Source organism: Siniperca chuatsi, linkage group LG3, assembly GCF_020085105.1.
Source record: "Siniperca chuatsi isolate FFG_IHB_CAS linkage group LG3, ASM2008510v1, whole genome shotgun sequence".
In the NCBI taxonomy this organism is placed as follows: Eukaryota; Metazoa; Chordata; class Actinopteri; order Centrarchiformes; family Sinipercidae; genus Siniperca; species Siniperca chuatsi.
The window spans coordinates 8,169,568-8,190,668 of record NC_058044.1 but is presented as its reverse complement, the minus strand read 5'-3'; the positions used below and the strand labels follow the sequence as shown (position 1 = coordinate 8,190,668).

General features: G+C 38.4%; 3 protein-coding genes across 3 annotated transcripts; 2 read left to right on the top strand and 1 right to left on the bottom strand.

The window, feature by feature from the left end:
* Positions 1-466: 466 nt before the first annotated feature.
* Positions 467-5,210, top strand: gpank1 (G patch domain and ankyrin repeats 1). The gene is given in 5 exon segments (XM_044191557.1): positions 467-1,627; positions 1,708-1,849; positions 1,942-2,017; positions 3,616-3,741; positions 3,743-5,210. Coding segments are annotated over 5 exon segments (1,104 nt in total). The 5' UTR covers positions 467-1,180; the 3' UTR covers positions 4,056-5,210.
* Positions 5,211-5,878: 668 nt separating this feature from the next.
* Positions 5,879-13,614, bottom strand: LOC122874050 (cytochrome P450 3A30-like). The gene is made up of 14 exons (XM_044191556.1): positions 13,454-13,614; positions 13,181-13,274; positions 12,984-13,036; positions 12,644-12,743; positions 11,132-11,245; positions 10,930-11,018; positions 9,936-10,078; positions 9,705-9,832; positions 8,931-9,006; positions 8,647-8,807; positions 8,483-8,550; positions 7,159-7,317; positions 6,599-6,761; positions 5,879-6,470 (listed from the first exon to the last, which is right to left on the bottom strand). The coding sequence occupies exons 1-14, from the start codon at positions 13,522-13,524 to the stop codon at positions 6,381-6,383; spliced, it is 1,509 nt and encodes a 502-aa protein (XP_044047491.1). The 5' UTR covers positions 13,525-13,614; the 3' UTR covers positions 5,879-6,380.
* A 614-nt stretch (positions 13,615-14,228) lies between these two features.
* Positions 14,229-20,260, top strand: LOC122874047 (cytochrome P450 3A40-like). Its single transcript, XM_044191550.1, has 13 exons — positions 14,229-14,387; positions 14,503-14,596; positions 15,298-15,350; positions 15,550-15,649; positions 15,753-15,866; positions 16,347-16,435; positions 16,532-16,680; positions 16,854-16,981; positions 17,076-17,151; positions 17,240-17,400; positions 18,852-19,078; positions 19,202-19,364; positions 19,750-20,260. Exons 1-13 carry the CDS (start codon positions 14,317-14,319, stop codon positions 19,837-19,839), a joined length of 1,515 nt encoding a protein of 504 aa, XP_044047485.1. The 5' UTR covers positions 14,229-14,316; the 3' UTR covers positions 19,840-20,260.
* Positions 20,261-21,101: the final 841 nt, after the last annotated feature.

Genomic DNA, 21,101 nt, shown 5'->3' with positions numbered 1-21,101 from the left:
ACCAGATGGAACATTAAAATGCTGCTTACATGTTTATGCATTAGTAATTATAACCCAATAACATAAAATATAATAAAATAACACTAGCAGGTGCAATTCTGCAGCATAAGTAAATTTAGCAGATAACACTTATTGTTTTTTACTCGAGGAATATCTTGAATGCAGAACTTTGTCTGTAATGCAATATTTCTACACTGTTAAATTGCTACTTTTACTTAAGTGAATAATCTGAATACTTCTTCCGCCACTGCCAATAATATATACATAATATTTTGACAGTATATGATAGGGGTATTCTGTATAACGAGTACTTTTACTTTTGATGCTTTAAGCATATTTAGCTGATAATACTAATGTACTTTTACTGAAGTAAAAATTGCAAGACTTTAAACTACTGGTACTTGTCTTCAAGGATGCTTCCTACACACCTTTTATTATCTTGTGGTGGGGAAGAAAGTTCAACAGAAACGGCAACATCCGGTCCGATAGGTGGCGGTACTCACCGTTAGACACGTAGCTGACGCTACGTACGACATGCTGTTTACCACAGAGGAAGACAGGGGTAATGTTTATTAGCGTTAGCTTGAAGCAGCTTCGAATATTAAAGAAATTAGTCAGTTTTGTTCCTATTTTACGTCGTCATCTGGATAATGTTTTGAAGCGACTTGAGTAATGTTACCGAATTAAGTGTTTTAGGTCATCTTAAATTAAGCTTTCATGTGTCTAAAAGCTAATGCCGATGCTAACTTAGGCTAAAGCTCGATAACTCAGTTAGCTAACGTCTTTGCTAAGGCTACAAAGGCTGGTTTTCAGCTGTTGCCTTATTCAGATAAATACATGGACGCGCTGTAAATTGTATTTGGTTAAATGTAATGTGGGAAATGGCGTTTCAGAGTTACCCAGACAGAAAACCTTCCCTTTACTAAGCTACATATCAAAATAAGCAAGCTAGCTACGTTAGCTTGCTAGCTTAATACATAGTTCACTAAATACCAGACTCGATGTGAAGCAAATAGTAAAAGAGAAACACCATTGACTTTCTGCCTTACAGTATGCAGGCATAGCAAAAACATTACAGCTTTTCTTGTTTAAAGTCTATTACTTAGACCGACTTTCATTGAAATAACAGTGAACTGGTTAAACTTCCAACTTGCCATAAGTGAAGCTACAGTCACTCCTTATGGCTGCTTTAGGCTTTACTCCTGCCAGCGGGCAGGATGTTTTCAGCATTGAAACAACCGAACAATCCAGCTCTACAACAAGCCGTGTACTCAGTGGGGAAGAGGCCAGGCAGTTCTACGAAAATTTAATGAAAGATGAGAAAGGGCAAGATGTATCAAGGAGTGCAATTAGCAAGAAAGATTATCGCAGAGAGCATCAGAATAAACAGAGGGACAGTAGAAGAGTGAGGAGGAGAGTCAGGGCCGCAGAGATGCATCGGGGTCAAACCGATTCTGCTGTGCAAAGAGGGATTAGTGGTGAAAGTGAAGGCAACCAAAGAAGAGAGACAAGCAACTCAGAAAGGTCCATGGAGCTCCTGGGGCTCAGGTTACTGCGCTGTGCCCATGAGGGGGACATCACTAGCCTCAAAGAGCTGCTCTCAAAGGGGGTCGACATCAACTTCCAGGTATAATACTTACCACTCAGTGTGTTTTCATTTTAGGAAATATTTGTATTTGTTTTAAGTCCTGATGGTCTCCCCTCCAGGATACTTACTTCTGGACGGCGGTAATGTGTGCAAGCTGGTCAGGACAAAGAGATGCGGTGAGGCTGCTGCTGCAACACGGAGCAGCCTGGGTCGGAGTGGTTGATACACAGGGAAGGGATGCCAAAGACCTGGCGCTGGAAGGTATTACCATGCAACTCTTATTAGCAACTCAAATAATTTCTGTTTGTGTGTACAGTGAAATTGAACTCATCCATATCTATTTTTTCCCCCAGCGGGCCACAGGGAGGTATTGGAGGAGTTGGAGAGCTATGGGAGAAGTACACACAGAGAGACACAATCTGATAGCAGGTTAGCACACTCTAGTGGTGTGTTCACACAGAAAGTGAAGCAAATGTTTTGCCTTGCGTTACTCGCACGAGTTTGACCGCTGAATTACTTGTTATTCTCGCGTTATTCTTGCAAGTAACATGAGTAAACACAACCCCCGAATGTTCTCCCTTAATCTAGTTTACTACAGCGGTATGAACCTCAAATAAACAGATTTTGCTGTGATTTAATTACAATAAATGGATCAAAAGGATGTCGAAATAACTACATCATGATACTCTGGTGCCCACAGACGGTTACAGTAATGACAGTGGAGGTCGGCACCTCCGTGGCTTACTGCAGACAGGTTGAGAAGCAAGAGGGAAGAAATCCACTTTTTAATCCCAAAACTAAAAAACTCTGTGCTCTCCTCCCTCCGGTAAACGGCTCCGCATCAGAGCAGAATCCAGGTGTTTATTCCTCCAGAGTGCCCCGGCGCTCAGCAGCTGTCTGTCGGCAAGCTGCGGCTCTGTCCCTCCGCTCCACCCGGTCCTCCCCACACAACGCTCTGCAAAGTCCTGCAATATGTGCACATTTTTCAATCACGTTGAATATTTTCAACTCGTGAATAATGCATGAATAGACGCAAATTTGCATCTATTCGTGTCTTTGTATTGACTTTGTATGTAATTGTACCGCGTGAAAAATTTGCTTCGCTTTCTGTGTGAACACAACATAAGTTGTATACAGTTTAAACCAAATTGAACCAAATATTAATTACAAATAGGCTGTACAATAGATGATGACAGTACTCTTCTTTACTGAAACAGAAACATGGAGCCTTCCTACAACTAAATAGGAAGGGTGGAGTAGCCATGTTCAATTGGAAAATGTAAAATTTTCCAAACTATCCATCAAAGTTTACATCAAAATTTGAGGTGAGAAGTAAGCCGGGCAGCAGGAGTTTGGGAGAGAGGTTCATTTGTCGAAAGGTACATATCTGACGGGGCTGCGTTGATTTCCAAAGTTGTTGTGCCCAGACTTAAATCCTGTATCAAAAACTGAGATTACTCAAGTGATGTAGTCTGGCTGTGTGGTGCTACCCATTTCCACTTTGTGTGTTTAATCTCGCCAACCCCAGTCTCATCTATTCATTGGAAACCACCAGAACAACAGGGGCCCCCTTTGTCCATCACAGCAAAACATGTTAATTCAAAGCAAACAAATAAAATAAACATATTAGAACAAAGTAAAGGAAACTGGTTTCACAAAACTGTCAAAACCTCTTTTTGTTACTATCCTTCCACTTCAGCAGGGAAACACTGTCCAGGGAAACACAATGAGGGTATTTCATACTAAAAACACAGTAATGTTGGAAGATCCACACTTGGTTGGACTAACTCAAACCGCTGAAGCCTCATATTAGCTTCAGATAAACTTTGGAATACATTTTTACACAGAACGAGGACTTTGTCCCCCATCACTTACTGTACATTGGAAGCACATTAGGAAGGGATCTTTTAATGTTAATTTACATATGGGCACCTGGCTATTTAAGACAGACTTGAAAAATTGTGAACCTGTTCCTTTAATATTTCTCCTCTCACTAATGTCGTTACTCTTCTTTTGTTTGACCCCAGTGCCCCCCAGCTTCAGTGGTGCGGTGTGTGTTGTAACGAGTACAGCAGCAGCCTGTCATCACATCTCTCCTCCACTCTACATCAGTTCAGTCTGCGGCGTCCTCCACCCACCCCGTACTACTGCCTCCCCCTCCAGCAACAGCTACAAGATGATGGTTCGTAGCGGCTGGAAACCAGGGACAGGGCTGGGGCCAGAGGGAGAGGGGCCTCAACAGCCAGTGTCAACTGTGCTGAAGAGAGACCAGAAAGGCCTGGGGTATGGACAGATGAAAAGAGCCAAAGTTACTCACTTCCAAGCCAGAGATCATGACGCAGTGAAACCACCATCCAAGGTGAAAGAAGAGAGAGGAGGAAAAGGACAGAGGAAGGAAGAAAGTAGGAGAAAGGAGCAAAAAGATAAGAACTGGGAAAGAGATTTCCGTGCCTCTTTTTACCTTTGACACCTGCTCACAGTGACTTTTCTACAAGACCTCTTTCCCAAACTCATCTAAAAGTATCTCTAAAACATTAAACAGATCTATTATGAAGACAACCTGTTTTTTTATTTCAAACTGTTAAGGTGTTTGTGACGCAGCTGGGACGTGTTTTCCCATAGAGCATAATATAATTACCTTGACTCTACCTCAAAGCTTATACTGTGTCCATTTATGGAATCAGTTGTGCCGCTGCCAACAGGTTGTGCAATGACCAAATGTGGCATTGATTGATTTGATCTTTATCGTGATTGCGTGACTAAAGATGGTGTGTTTACTGTTAACCCACTAAGATGCTTTCAAAAGTTGACATAAATGGATTATATTTTCATTTATTAAAAATTACATAAGCATTACTGATCTAACAACCATCACTGTGAACACTGGTTATGGTGCCAACATTTTTAATGTCAGAGAGCTATGTTGATATGTTTTATATGGTAATAAAATATAAAACATTATTGAGACATAACACCCCGTTATTTGTGAGTACTAATAGAATTCAAAACTGTTCAGATACTAAGTAATGCTTTTAAAGTTTGTCCTTGATGTGACTATTGTTCTTGACTAGAATAATGTTATGCAACTGTACAAACCAACAGTGAACTCTCCCTTTGGAGCAGCTCTGGCTACCTTCTCACCTAATTTAACGCACCTGCACACACATGATTGATGAGTCACATGTTTGTGCATATCTGCCATCTCAGCATGTCACTCATGCTATCACTTCCTCACATTTAGCCAAGTAAAACTCTTCAGTCTAAAGTGTTATATCTCAAAAGCTGGATTCTTCTACGGTTACGTGTTAGGGTTAGACATGTTTCAAAATTGTATTTAAGTAATCACAGCTCAAGCCAAACTAGAGCCCTGTAACCTGCCATGACACAACATGTGGCCTTAGTCCTCAGACAGGGCCTGGCTGAAGACCACAAAGGACTGAGCTGTGGTCATCAGAGCTCCAAGGCTACTGAACAACTCCCCCGAGGGGCTTTGTCTACCAGAGTCAGTATCATCTTTAAAATCACTACTTAAAGCTTTTTACACTGAGTGACAAGAACAATGAAAAAACCTGTACACTGTAATCTAATCCAAAAGTCCTGTAATAAATGCTGTTTGTACAAAGTTGTAATTGTTTTAGAGATGGAGATAGAGATGTTGATTTGCTCCTCCATAGATTAGATGGACAATAAAATATTAGAAAAACCGTATAATGTAATGCAGTGCAATACAACACAACAACATACAGCCTCAAAACTGGATCCACCTACATGATGCAAGTAGTAGTAAACTAAATAGTTTATGGGAGTATTCATAGATGGGATATTGCGTTGCATTGCATCATACAGGTGTTTTTGTATTTTTCTGGTTATTAAACCTAGTTGTCCTGGTTAAACCTGGTTATCAAGACGTGCTTTGATAAAGTATCTGTTGTCCTGTTATTTCTTAACTAGTGTTTTTACCCTCTCTTTTTTTTTTTACGCTCTCTTATATTCCTCATTTCAAAAACTCGTGTGGCTCAGTAATTAGCACTGTCGCTTCACAGCTAAAATAATCCCTGGGTTGATTACTGGTCCTTTCTGTGTTTAATTTGTTTCCATGTACTTGTGGGGTGTCCTTCAAGTGCCCTAGTTTCCTCCTAAATGTCATAATCAAATCAGGAAAATTGTATGTGTGAAAGTGGATATGAGTTTGTGTTAGACAAAATGTAAAATAATAGTCTTCACAAAGTATTATCTCGCATGATGCACCATAACACTAGAGATCTGCCTAAAAACACACAAATATAAAAATTTATCATATGCTTTGTTTATTAGCCTCCAAAGGTACCACCAATTCACAGTATTTTTATCACAGTTTATCGATTATGCCTACATGTAACTATGACACAATAATTTTAACAATTTAGATATACCAGAAGAAATATGAATTCATACAGTGTCCTTGTGTCTTTTGGATATCTGCTATTTTCCACCATCAAGTTTTGTAACACGTTTTTTTTTTCCAGTTTCATCTAATCATCACCAAATTAGATAACATATTTGGATCATTAACCAAAAGGATATTCATTAGTGTTTTGATATTCCTGAGGATGTACATATAAATTCAAGTCACGCTCTCCAAAATTCAACAGGGTTGACTATCATTATGGCTGTTTTGATTCAGATCAGATTACAAACATTCGATACAGATTGAAAACTTATAGTGGTAAACTTTAAGTAGCATTTTCAGTTACTAAAATTACATATTTAGAGGATAGTTCACCCTTGACGGTCATATCTCTCTGAGTACTCCCTAGTTGCACTTGATTGAACGTGTCACCAGCTTTAGTTTGATTGGTTGTATGGGTCCGAGAAAGACTGTATTGTCCATCTTCAAAGGGATCTGGGGAATGGACAAATTCACCAAATCAGAAACACTCTTAATGCAAATCTAGCTTGTCAAGAGTCTTATTATGTAAAAGGAATCATGTAGACCATGTCGACCTAAGTATGTAATTTAAATATAATCACCTCTGTCTCCTCACAGACTGAGAAGCTGTAGTTCTGCAAAACTTCCACCAAGGCCAGTTTAATCATCACCAGAGCAAATCGCGTCCCCAAACAGTTCCTCGGCCCGATCCCAAACGGCAGGTAAGTGTATGGGTTGATGCTCTGCTTGTTCTGCTTACTAAATCTTGAAAATACCATACGGCAACAAAGAAAATAGAATTTCAACTTTTGAATATATAAAAAAAATAATAAAGAATACTGAAATATATTATGTTTCACAGGACTGTACAAATGAACAAAGCCTTGATGACTTTCTCAAGATTTACAAAAAGATTAAATGACTTAATTTTAGTAATGCATGGGCCACTCTATAACCATTCACCAAATCTTAAGACTGCATTAGAAATTACTCCCAAGTTTCTTGTAGCTCACTGATAAGACTGATTAAGTCATTATGAAACATTCAAAGCTGTTCGGGTAAACAAAAAATATAATTAGTACTAATTTATTTAAAGTTGCATTAGAGAACTTAATCCTTGAGTAAGATTTTACAGTACACACTTATACACTCTGGCAGCTACCTGTCAGGTTTGAACTCCTCTGGCTCTGGCCATAGCTCAGAGTCGCGGTGCAGAGCGTAGACTGGGGTCATAACAATCATGTCCTTTGGGATTGTGATTCCATTGATCTTGACAGTTTCTTTGGCTGTTCGTTCTAGACGTGTAACTGGAGGGTAGAGCCTATTGACAAAACAAGAATATTTATATACTGTATGTCTTGATCAAACTAAACATTCAATCCTGACTACCCCAAATTTAGATGTGTATTCTTGAAACAGTGTTTTGGTTGCCCTAGAATTTGTGATTTCTGCTATTGTTTCAATGCCTCTGTAGGTTTTAAGCCCTTGTTGTACTGTTTAAAATAAAAAAAAGGTGTAACTATTGTGGTCTCTATTTATTAGCAACTCTTAGTGGCATGGCTCCATGCAGATGGCAATGTTTTGGTCTAGACTAAAATACCTTGACAAATATTGTATCATGAAATTTGGTAAAGACATTAATGTCCCCCTCAGGAATTGTAATTGTATTGTATTGAATTGTAATAACTTTGGTGATCCCCTGACTTTTCTTTTAGAACTATCATTGGGTCAAATGTTTGATTTGTCCAGTACTTTTATAATCAAATACAAACCTAATGACATTCCCATCAGCCTCAGCTGTTCTTAATTTTAGTGCTAATTAGCAAATATTTGCATGCTAACAGGCTAAACTAAGATGGCAACCATGGTGAACATCACATTAGCAAGTTAACATTTTCATTGTTTGCATTTTTTCTTTAATTCTGAGACTCTGACGTCAAAGCCTCACTTTTACTATTAAAACAGCATTAAGCAATTTCAAGAATTTTTTACCACAAGGCCCAGAGAGACTCAAAAAATCACTTATCAAAACACAGCCCTGTGATACTATGGGCTTTTCATAGCCCATAGTAGCACAGAAAACAGCTGCCTATTTATAGAGGAGACACAGAGTCACGTTTCTGGCCACCTGACAAATGTAAGGCCAAATATTCGCTTGCCTTTATCCTTTTAGGTTTGGTGCACCAACTCCTGAGAAATATATCTAGGTCTTCTCAGATGTGCGACTTTCTCCTCCTACCATTTGTTTACTTCTGCTTTTGTTTACCTCTGCTCTTTGTTAATTCTCAGTGGGTTTGGTACTACAATTTACTTTTTCCCATTACACATTCACATGTCATTTGATTCAGTGTTAACATCACACAAAAATTGCTTAATGCAGGTTTAATGTTCTTAAACTTTATCGTATTTACTGTGAAAACATCCTGACCTGACATCACATCATCAGTCTGTTCAGATATCGACTAGCACAATCAAATGCTCATTACCTCAGACACTCACTGACCACACTGTCTAGGTACTCCATCTGTATCAGAGCTTCATATTGGACTGGACCCTATAAAGTTGTTACAAATCACGGTTTGATTAAACACAATTCAGACTTGAAATAAAATGGAGTAAATTACTCCTGTACCAGAAACTTCGGCTCTACCTTATTAGGGAAAGTGGAGTCTATCTCCTCTTGCAAGTGTTTCATGACTTCTGGATTTCTTGCCAAATTGTAGGCCAAGAAAACGAGAGTGGTGGCACTCGTCTCGTAACCAGCAAACAAAAACATTGTCACTTGAGAAAGGATCTCATGATCAGTAAGACCTGTCAGGACAGGTGGGATGCATGAACAGAGAGGGAGATGAAAGGAGGCGTCAACCTTTGGTGTGGATACATGTGAGTGTACATTTGTGCTTCTGTATGTGTGTGATGTCACTGTGTAATTACCCTTATTCTGATTTTCTTTCTTGGGTTCATTGGCTGTCTGAGAGTTGATCATATGTTGAAGGATATCTCCCGAATTCTGAAAACCGGTCAGATAATTAATGTGCACGTTCTCATGTTTTATGTGTGCGTGTGTTTGTGAGTACAGTTGTGTGGTATGAAAGTATACTGTATACCATGAGATGACAGAGATTTGAAAACCGGTAGAGATTTTGGTATATTGTATAGCCTTAAAGATCTCTGGTTTTATGTTGCAAATATATAATCATTGGATTTTTTGGAGTATTTGGATTCACGTGATTTTTGTGTACTGTAAATGCGATGAAGTACTTTTATTTGTCAGGTATTTAATTCACAACAAAAGTCATGCCCATGTTGTTATTTTATCAATAAATGTTGAGTTTTAAAGTTAATTTTTACCTTTGAAACAGCAATTGACAAAACAATCTCTCCTCAAGGTCGATTTAGTACCTGATCTGGAGCTTTTGATCATGCAAATTTGTTTATTTGTTGTTGGAACGTTTCCATGAAAACTGGGCAGACTCCATTTGCCGATGAAGATTGTGTGATTGTGTTATAGAAAGCTCCAGAACAGCTATTAAATGGAACTTGAGGTGAGATTGTTTAGTCAGCTATCTGTTAATGGTTTATTGAATTTCTGGAAATTTTCCTTTATCGTGATATACAGTATATATCTATCTTGATATAAGATTATACATACTGTGTTAGAAGATTTTATCCATATTGCCCACCCCTAGTTGTGTGTTTTGTCCAGACCTGTTGTGAGCTCCCATTGCGTTCTGCTCTGAACTTCTCCACAACCGTTTTGAAGAAAGCAGTAGAAGTCTTAGGGAAAATGGAGACACCCAGCACCTCCATTAGAGGAAGAAATAAGGGGAAAAACCCTGAGAAGGAAAAGGGGATTAACAATTATATTTTTAGTCACAAAACAAAGCTGTTTACATCAGTATAAAGGGAAAAAAGTGTCATGGAAAAGCAGTGACGTACCTTGGAAAAAGAAAAGAGATTTGGAGAATCTGAACAGCTTTGAGGCGTGGGTGATGAGGGGACTTGAGGGGTTGTTGATCGAGTCCATATCCACACTGAATGCACAGCTCGCCATCACATCCATACTGTAGGGACCAAAGGAGCTGGAATACACACATTATAGGAATCAGTGGTTGAAACCAGTGTCACAGTTAGGAGATTTCATCATGTTTGCTCCTCAGTCCTTAATTAGGGAATGTCAGCTGGGTTTAAAAATGCTTTCATGGTGAAGTTATTGAGCGCATACGTTCATGTTTACAAAAATAATTTCTTATTCAAAGGAGAGGAAATCTCCCCCACCGAGGAAACCTTATAAACTGTATCACAAGTACTGTAATTATGTACTTTTGGTTTTGAAGATACTATACTAACACTAATAAAAATCTGGAATGAGGAAGGCAAAAAGCGGACACGAGAATAGACTAAAGTATAACTAGGTAACAAAATAATGAAAGGTAATGAAATATTGGACTTCTTGGTTTCAGTTTAGTCAACTGTGAGCTTAGATGCTAACTTAGCTTCGGAAAAGGAGGTTTTGATTGTGGATGTTTAGAAATCACAGTTTGAAGGATAGATTTTCAGTCATTTAAAATCAAATGCAGGAACAGTTCAACATTTTGGGGAATATGCTTATTTGCTTTCTTGCTTAAAAGATTGATACCACTCTCATGTCTGTACTGTAAATATGAAGCTACAGCCAGCCATTGGTTAACTTAGCTTAACACAAAGACTGGAAACAGAGGGAAACAGCTAGCCTGGCTCTGTCCAAAGGTAACAAAATCTGCCTACCAGCAACTCTAAAGCTCGCTAATTAACATGTTTGGTTTTCTTGAGGCCATCTTGGGTGGTGTTCTGTCATTAAAATGCATAGATCCTCAGTGAGGGTGCAAAAAAAAGAATACTAGGTTTGAATCAAGTAACATTTAGTAACCATTTATAGCGTGGTATTACTCACTCTTTTATATTAATAACTTCACCATCGTGTGCCTTGGACTGCAGGCTGGCTGTCAGTTTGTGGGAGTGATGTTTCATGATGCTAAACATCTTAGACAAAAGGAAAAAGTGCAAAATGAACAGAAGTATATGAAGGATGAAGATGACTATATATTAATCTACCCAAGTATGAGCTGAAGAAATTAGGAAAATTGAGAATTTACTTCCTTTATACGGCCAGAGGTGAAGGAGGGAGAGAGGATGTTACGAATCCGTCTCCAATGATCATCCTCAACAATAGACACTGCGTCATAGAGGTCCCCATTCAGACGGAAGCTCTAAAGGGACATACTGGTCAGCACACTCGTGTTTCAGCATGTGTGGGTTTACAGTTGGACGTATTTGTGGAACAGCTGTTAATATTAGTACCCTGGACAAAGAAGTTGCAACTGCAGCTTGATGCACTTTAAATGACATTAAACACTATTTTAATGTCAAACATGTGCTGATGATGCTTGCAGATAAAGATCATGTGGTGTGTTAACAACAGTGCTTTTTATTATTTCTGGGTAAGACAGTGTAGTCCCTCATTCGTCCAGGAGTGTTCTATCGTAGAAAAGTCATTCTCAATGACTTCCGGATGGGAGCCGAAACGTCTTGATTCTGAAAACAGTGTCCAGATGACTGCGACTGAAACCTTTTCTACGATTATTTCTGGGTTTTTTTCTTATTGTCAACAAATTCCATGAGAAGACCAAAACACACAATGAATTGATCCTACTAACAAGTATTGTCTGTGTAGCCACAGCCTTATATAGTTTATTCCTCTGTGCCATAGAGCTTCATTGTTGTCCAAAAACTATTTTTAAAAAATGCATAAATGAGCCCCACTGTTGCACTGGGTGACATGTTCCTTCAGTACAATGAACATGGACACTGTAGTTTATTTGTTAATCTCACATACACCATCCTGCTGCTGTTAATACTTACTAGAGCACTAAATGTGCATTAATTTGCAGGTATTTACTCCTATTTGAGTAACGGGTTAGGGTTGCTGGAGTGTTGGCCCACCAATTCAATCCAAAAAGTTAGCATGCTTAATGTGTTAGTTCAGTATGCTAGTTGTACGTGTGTTAACATGCTAATATTAGCATGTTAGTGGATAATCTCTTTTGATTTACCTTAGTCCAAACATTACACACATTTTATGCTCCACTAGTGGTAAGGATCATTTCATCCATTGAAAATGTAGTTTTTTGGGGTGTAATCTGATTATTACAGCCTCACGGGCCCGTAGAATGGCTATAATCTTTTATATTGTCTTGAAATGGGGTCATGTTCACCATGTTCATTAAAAGATTTAATTTGAACTATGCACTATTGTGGTAATTACAGTTTGAATGGAAATTTCAGTTAACTAATTGTAACATATGCTATTGTTTTTTCAAAATGTGGGAGCCCATGGAAATGGCTTTTTAAATGTTTTATTAATTTGTTGTCTAGATTTCTTGTTCCCAGCTTAATCATTTGCCAGTTTTGAAAAGAGAAAAAGGTGATATTTATTTTTGCTGCCAGTCACCATTTTTTCATAACTTAAAACCATTGACCTGCCAACACATTCTCACAAGTTTGATTTGAAGGCAGCATTAATCTACTTTAATCGATGAACAAAGGATCTTTTTTACTACACTCTTCTGTCTTTTGTTCTGTTCAATGTTAACCGTGTGTGTTCTCACCCTCCGGTTGGTAAAGTAGGTGAAGCACTCCTTCACCAGGATGGTTTTCAACATGTCAGGGTTCATCACAGCCAGCACGGGCCTCCTGAGCTCATACATGCTGGACATTAACACAAACACACATTTATATTTTGGGGAATTTAGCGTAAAACTCTTGTTAGTGTAGTAGGAGAATATTCGCTGCCATGAATACACTAGTGCTGACACAAACAACCAAATGAGAGGTTCATGGGTCAAAACCTGGCTAACACGCAGTTTCACAAAACATAAAATAATAATGGGTAGCTTGGTATTAGGCTTAGGTCTTATATTTACACTTTGAAAAGCTTTTTAGACTCACCCCCATACTCTCCCATACTTTTGAGCGCACTCGTTGTCAGCTAAGTAGTAAACCTTGAAACAGAGAATACATTTTCATCATTTATTACAAAATACATCATTGTCTGTATTCTTAACAACTCAGTCTATATCTTTAAATTCAAATGACAAAAATTATGAAAATAAATTAAACAATATGATTTATGAAGATTTACATACGGGGTTGTGGCTGTGAATTGTGCCCCAGTACATCAAAGGCTTGGGACCTGGGATCCCCAACTTCTCAAATATTCCATAAGTCCAGGTGCCATACCTGTGCAGAACAGAAAAGCATTAAATCATGTCAGCTTCATAGTCAAACACTGCTTACTGTTAACTTTACAAGGAAAAGGCTAAACTTTGGAGCTTTGGTGCATTCCTTTACTGTAGGTCACCAATTTCACCTGAAGTACAAATAATCTACTTTGATTAAAATCAGCCTCTTATCCTTACATAACAAATACGCAGATAAATGTGATCAGTAGAATCCATGTTTCTAAAGAGAAGAAGGGAAGAAAGCCCATAACTGTGTCTTGCTCGACCAAGTTGTGGTGGTCTTGGTTTTGCACTGAACTCTGACTGCATGTCCAGGAGGCAGTGGCCCTTGTTGCTGTGTTACATAAGAACTTTAGTCCCTTCCCTCTTCCTGTTCAGTGACACAACACCCTGAAGGAAAAAAACAAAAGTGCACAAGTTTCTGCCACCCACACATCCGAGTATACGTCTGGACATGTTTTTGTGTGAGCACAGATTGCGAATAAAAATGTCTAAATAAAACCATTCGACAACCTGTCTCTACATGTCTCTACAAACATTTAGGGGAAAAAATGTGTTTAATGCCTTGGTTGTGTTTCTATTTCGTCCACTTATACCAAAAAATATAGTGTGAGCCAAGAAGAAATTGAAATTACTTTTGTATTTGACTTTTTGTATTCCTGTAACATTCAAATTACAAATAGGAGACACTAAGATAATAATATTGTTATATATATATATATATATATATATATATATATATATATATATATATATATACAGCTGTTTCCGTGAACTTTGCGTGTGTTCTTTCTTTCTTAACACAAGCAATTTAATAGTTTTGGTCACAAAATTGCAGCTTCACTGATGACAGAGCTAATGAAACATGAATAAATAAATGCTGCTTGGTCTCTTCCTGTCAATGATTCACCTGACATTGCCAAGTGTGTGAACTCTCACACACTTCCTTTACTCACGTCACAGGTCTGTGCAACAGTCGATAAAAGCCTTTGGTTGTGATTTAGAGCTTTAGTGGAACTTGTGCTGCATGACTTGCAGAGATGTGCTACCTCCTCTATTTCTCCACGGAGACATGGACCCTCCTGGTTGCTCTCATCACACTGATCTTTGTGTAAGTGTTTAAGAATATGTCTCCCAGGTATTTGTATTGTGTTTACGCGTGTTTGCCCGTGTGTATGACAAAAATCTCTTCTCTTCTACCTCTGTTTTTTTTTTTTTTTGCACAGGTATGCCTGCTGGCCATATGGAACATTTAAGAAATTGGGCATCCCTGGCCCCAAACCAATCCCTTTTTTCGGCACTATGCTGGCATATAGAAAGGTTGGTAAATATAACTTTTCAGAAGTAATACTCCATAGATTTATACAGAGAGAGATTTATATAGAGTGTACAGGCTTAGCAAGGTAAATATTGGTACAATGGAACACCTGACAAAGTGGGAAACGTGTATGTATGTAGGTCTATGTGTAATGTTTTCTTGTAGACTTTTGAAAAATCTATCTGTCTGAAAAGTTGAAGCATAATATTGAATGAAACTAGTCTTTTCTGCCCTGTTGGTATCTAAACTAGGCTAATCACCACCAATAATTACATATCTCATGGGGTTTTGGCAGTGTGTGTACAGTATATCATAGGAGGTGCAGTTGTAGAGTTTACATCACACAGTTTTACAGCTTTTAAGCGTTTGATCAACAGTCGCTTCCTTGGCTAGGTAAAGTGACAGGTGAATGGAGTTGGTGGTCGTGAAAAATAATTTTTGAAAAAATCAATAGTGGTGTCGATTTTCACAAAGTCCTACTCAGGGTAATCCACAGACCTTGATCCATCCAAATTATACTGAAATATTTGGTAGAAACTAGTTCGTAGTGAATGAATTTCCCAGGTTTAAACTTCCTGGGAAAGGGGGACTAATAGCCTTTTACATATTTAATTTTTCATGCTACAAGTATCTCCATCATGTTAAAGTGGACTGAAGAAAGGTATTCAATTCATAATCTGTATATTATTATTCTTGTACCCAGGGATTTACTAACTTTGACACAGAGTGCTTCAAGAAATATGGGAAAACATGGGGGTAAGTCTGCATGTTGTACAATGTGTGTGTTTGTGTGTTTGCTTGCATATAATATATATTTGATTGTTGTCCTTAGAGCTGCTTGTGTGTCTACATAAAGCATCTCCGTTTATAGTGTTGTATACCTGTTTTACAAGGGTACATTTGTATGTTTCATTATTTTTCTATTCATATTCTGTTCTTTTCTTATCATATTTAGCATTTTTGATGGCCGTCAGCCTGTGCTGTGTATCACAGATCCTGCCATGATAAAAACTGTTCTGATAAAGGAGTGTTACTCTCTCTTCACCAATCGCAGAGTATGCAAACTTACCATGTAACGCATTCAGTCACTCATTATGGTCGCTGCATTTTAGTTGAACTTTCCTCATTGTTGGCAGATGTTTCCTAACTCTGTTACAGAACTTCCGTCTGAACGGGAAACTGTACGATGCCGTGTCCATCGCTGAGGATGACCAGTGGCGGAGGATCCGCAGTGTCCTCTCTCCCTCCTTCACCTCAGGAAGACTGAAAGAGGTACAGCCCTCTCCTGCTTTGTGCCTACTCTGCCCTTTATTGCATGTTGAACAGAACATTTTTCAACCAAGGTCTGTGTTGTAATTGACTAGATACTCTGTGGTTCCCAACCTGTTTGTCTTGTGACCCTTTAAAATGGTCTCAGTGTGGACAAGTGATTTTTTTCTCCTCGGATTGTTTCATTTGAAAGATTTTTAGAGCCCTAAAGAGGTGAAAGTCTTCACAAGAAAAAAGCTCAAATCAGAGAAAAAACAAACATAATTTTTCTTTATCCCTTTTATCATCTTGTGACCCTCAGACTTATCCTGGAACCCCTTTTGGGGTCTTGATCCCCTGGTTGGGAACCATTGATCTAGAGGAAGCACAAACAGAAACAGCAGGCACTCTGTGCCAATGTACTGTATTGTATATTCGATTTTCCAGTATTTCAGTAAGCATGTGTATAACAGTTTGTTCTGTCTATCTGTCTCTGTGCCTCAGATGTTTGACATAATGAAGCACCACTCTGCTAACCTGATCAGTAGCATGAAAAAGATGGCAGACAAGGATGAACCCTTAGAGCTGAAGGAGTAAGAACACTTGAAACACTCCAGAAAATGCATCAGTCAACTCTTTTTAAGCATGAGAGGATGAGGACATCTCTGATGTGTTTGTGTGCTCTTTAGGTTCTTTGGACCCTACAGTATGGATGTAGTAACCAGCACAGCCTTCAGTGTAGACATAGACTCACTCAACAATCCCTCAGACCCCTTTGTCACTAACATCAAGAAGATGCTGAAGTTTGACCTTTTCAGCCCTCTCTTCCTCATTGTTGGTACAGAATTCATTTTATTTCTGTAAAATGCAGCTATTTATAATTTTGTCCTTCACCTGGCTGGTAAAACAAAAATATCTGTGCTAGGCAACTCACTGTGAATGTTTACAGTCGATACAGTCACTGTCTTCCCTGTGTCCTTGATAAATGTGTTGCTTTCTGCTTAATTCCAGCTTTTTTCCCCTTTATGGGTCCTGTTTTTGAGAAGCTGGAGTTTTCCTTTTTCCCTGCATCTGTCACGGACTTCTTTTATGCTGCACTGCAGAAGATCAAGTCTAATCGTGAGGCCACCAAGCAAAAGGTATGGCTGTCTGTGCATGTGTGTATGTACATATATGTGTATCAGCAGATTCAGAAATATAATCAAAGCTATTCTCATTTATGTCTACTTTTAGAGTCGAGTGGATTTCCTTCAGCTGATGATTGACTCCCAGAAAAACAATGACCCCAATAAAGTGGAACAGGATAAAGGTGACTCATACACAGCCACATACAGTATCTATACACACATAAAAGCATGACTTAAAGATATTCTAAATCGTATCTCCTTAAACCCCAGGTTTAAGTGATCATGAGATCCTTTCTCAAGCAATGATTTTCCTCTTTGCTGGCTACGAAACAACCAGCAGCTCTCTCACTTTCTTGGCTTACAATCTGGCGACAAACCCTCATATCATGAAACGGCTGCAGGAGGAGGTCGACTCCACCTTCCCAAACAAGGTACGTTGGGAGTGGGGAGAGGACAACATTTGAGGTAGCAGTAAGGTCTCAAAATAATTAATGCTAAGCTGCTTTCATTGGTTTTTGGCCACTTGGGGGCAGAGGAACTCCACAACAAGCTGACAAACACATACTGTAGATATGATATATTATCACCTTATAAACGTGTTATGGCTAACATACTTATTTATACATCCAGCAGGCAACATTAACAATCATCAGGAGTTGTGTTTCTGGCCACCCGATGAATTTAAGTAAAATATTCACTTTTCTTTTAGCTGTGCTTTGGTTTCCACCAACTCTTGAGAGAAGTATCTGGGTCATTAGCTGCTAGTTTGAAGCTGAAATTATGCTTCTTGTTTTATGTTGGTTTTCGTCTCCGTTTCAAACCCGCCTCCCGACAGGAGCTGAATCGACCAATCAACTTGCTTGACACACAGGTCCGCACAACGTGCAATTGAGATTTGGGAGGTGTGCACATCGGCTCCTCTGCGATCTCTGGTTACCCAGAACTCCTTCTCTGCGTAGGTTCGCAGAGACATTTACGTTTATCTTTGGAGAAGCATAATTCCAACTTAAGATCACCAGCTATTCGCTAACATTATCTGTCTCCTAAATGGTGCTGGGCAGGATGCATAGAGAGCTTCTTTGCTGGAAAAGGGAATGGTGCTGTAAACAAGGTTGATGACAATGGAATTTACAGGCCACACAACCAAAACAATGACCTAAAAGAGGCTAAAAAGTCCAGTAGAGCTGCAGAGTTAGGTAATAATATTTTTTATATTAAAAGAAGTTAGCTTTGGGAAATATAGGGTTAGATCAGAAGGCAGCAGCCGGTTAGCTTAGTTTAGCATAAAGACCGGAAACAGTTAGCCCCTGTAAAACTGCAACTTGTCATTTAAGTTTACACTTTGGCTTTTGTGTGGATTAAACAAACAAGATATAATGTGTTAATTAGTGAGCATTGGAGGTGCTGGTAGGAAGATTTTGTTACCTTTGGGCAGAGCCAGGCTAGCAGTTTCCTCTGCGTTTCCAGTCTTTATGCTAAGCTAAGCTAACATATATTATATTATAATATTTTCCAATACTAACTTAATTTAATATATAAAAATATTAATCAGTGGAGCTTGGACAAATGGTCTCCATCTCAAAATGCCACTGTAGGTAGAACAAGACAAAATTACAAGATGACCTATTTTTGTCTTTTTAAATGTTTAAAGATTATGGTATGGTACAATTTGTAGTCATACCAATGTGGTTGTTGGATATTATAATCTTAAAGGGTATATCAGTAACAGTGTCTTTTAACCTCAGTACGTATGTCAACCATCACTGTATCCCTTCAGTGCCTCCTAACTTTGCCTAATATAACAGAGTGGTGGTCTTCTCCTGAGTGTCATGATTAAGAATTCATAGCAGTCACGTATATGTGTGTCTGTGTGTTTGTGAAGGCTCCAGCTAAGTACCAGGCTCTGATGCAGATGGAGTATTTAGATAGCGTCATCAACGAGTCTCTCCGATTGTACCCCATTGCTGCACGTCTGGAGCGTGTGGCCAAGGCGTCTGTGGAGATAAATGGCTTTTTGATTCCAAAAGATATGGTTGTCATGGTACCCACATGGCCCCTGCACCGGGACCCTGATCTGTGGCCTGAGCCGGAGGAGTTCAAACCTGAGAGGTATAGAAAGGATTTATATGTTTAGGTTTACCAAAACAGCCAAAGAAAGGACCTGAGCTGTGCAGGTCATTGCCTCATTTCTGTTATTAATATATTATTGTGTATGTGTGTGTGTACCTTCAGGTTCAGCAAGGAAAACAAGGAGAATATTGATCCGTACACGTACATGCCTTTTGGGGCAGGGCCAAGGAACTGCATTGGGATGCGATTTGCTTTGGTGATGATGAAACTAGCAGTGGTGGAGATCCTCCAGAGGTACAGCTTCTCTGTGTGTAAGGAGACTGAGGTGAGACCACAGACCTTTACACTGCTTGTTGTTGCTTTTTTTATTGTATATGAGTAATCCTGTCCAAATGTTATTCATTGCTAGTTTGACAGTGATATTGAAGGTTATATAAAGTTAAATGTAGCCAATCATCAGTGTTATAAAGATACTGTATGTCTGTTCAAAGATCAAAAGCCATTACTTGAGACTTTGAACAAGAATACAATTGATAGTGTATGTGCTAAAATGTCAAGTAGCACACTCAATAAGCTATCTGTTTTGCATGAAGTTTCTACCCTCTGTGATACTGCCAGTTGTGTGCAGACTTGAAATAACAAGGCTGAGCTTTATGCATTGTTGGACTTTGTTCACACTTATTTTCTCTTGACATGTAATTTCCTGCCAGGTCCCCATTGAGATGGACATCCAGGGCCTGCTAATGCCAAAACGACCAATCAAACTGAAGCTGGTGCCACGAACTGAACCCTCAAGCTAAAAAAAACCCCCAGCAAAATAAAATATAATCATTGTTGTGTACAGACCTATTGAGAATAAACACCATGTCCATTTTTCATCCATTGTTATCATGGTAATAATATAGTTATGCATACATCTGTATCAGTTACTTCTCTTTTTTGTTCCTGTCAAAGCTTATATCAATATTCATGCTAAATTGAGTGACAAACCGATAATATGTAAAACCTGTGTTAACTGTGTCAACAGTGTGTGTAACCTGTGTTTAAATAGTGGGATGTGTTGAGTCTCTGTAAATAATACTATAAAGAGTACAGTCTGGACCTGCTCTATATGAAAAGTGCAATGAGATAAGTTCTGTTATAAATTGGTGCTATATAAATAAAATAAAATTTAATTGAATTTAATTAACAATAAAGGAGAGTTTGGATTTTTCTCATGCACACTGTCATTATATATATTATATGTGATTTGATCACAACATGTAACTTGCAGGTATTGAGAATACATAGACATTTTGATACTTACAAAGAAGTTTTAAAAATATCAGGGTGGTCAGTCTGAGGTATGGGCCGAAGTCAGGAGGACAAAATAACAAAAAATATCTTACAATATACTGTAATGGCACACAACAGCAACACCCACTATTGTCTCAACCATACAGTTAAATCAACACTTCTCTGAGAACAAAAGATTTACCAAAGGAAATACTGATATTTAATGCTGATTTCACAGGCTTTCATTACATGTTGCAGGTGTTTCATGTATATCTTTTCACTGCGTGTAAAATATGGGACTGAAATAAAAAAATCAGCAGTGGAGGAAGTATCCAGATCGTTTACTTAAGTAAAAGTACTGATACCACACTGTAAAAAACACTCTGTTACAAGTAAAAGTTCTGCATTTAAAATCTTACATAAGTAAAACTATGTAAGTATAATCAGGAAAATGTACTTAAAGTATTAAAAGTAAAAGTACTCAGTGCAGTAAAATTACCCCTGTGACTGTTATACTATTATATCATTAAATTATTATTACTCATGCATTAATGTAAAACTAGGATTTTACTGTTGTAGTTGGGTGGGATGGAGCAAATGTTTTAACTATTTTGTGTCGGGCTGCAACTCATTATTATTTTCATTATGGATTAATCTGCTGATTGTTTTCCCCATTAATTGATTGATTGTTTAGTTTGTAAAAATTCTTAAAATAGTGAGAAATGCCATCACAATTACCCAGAGCCCAAAGTGACACCTTCACAAGGAAAATTATTAAAAATAAATT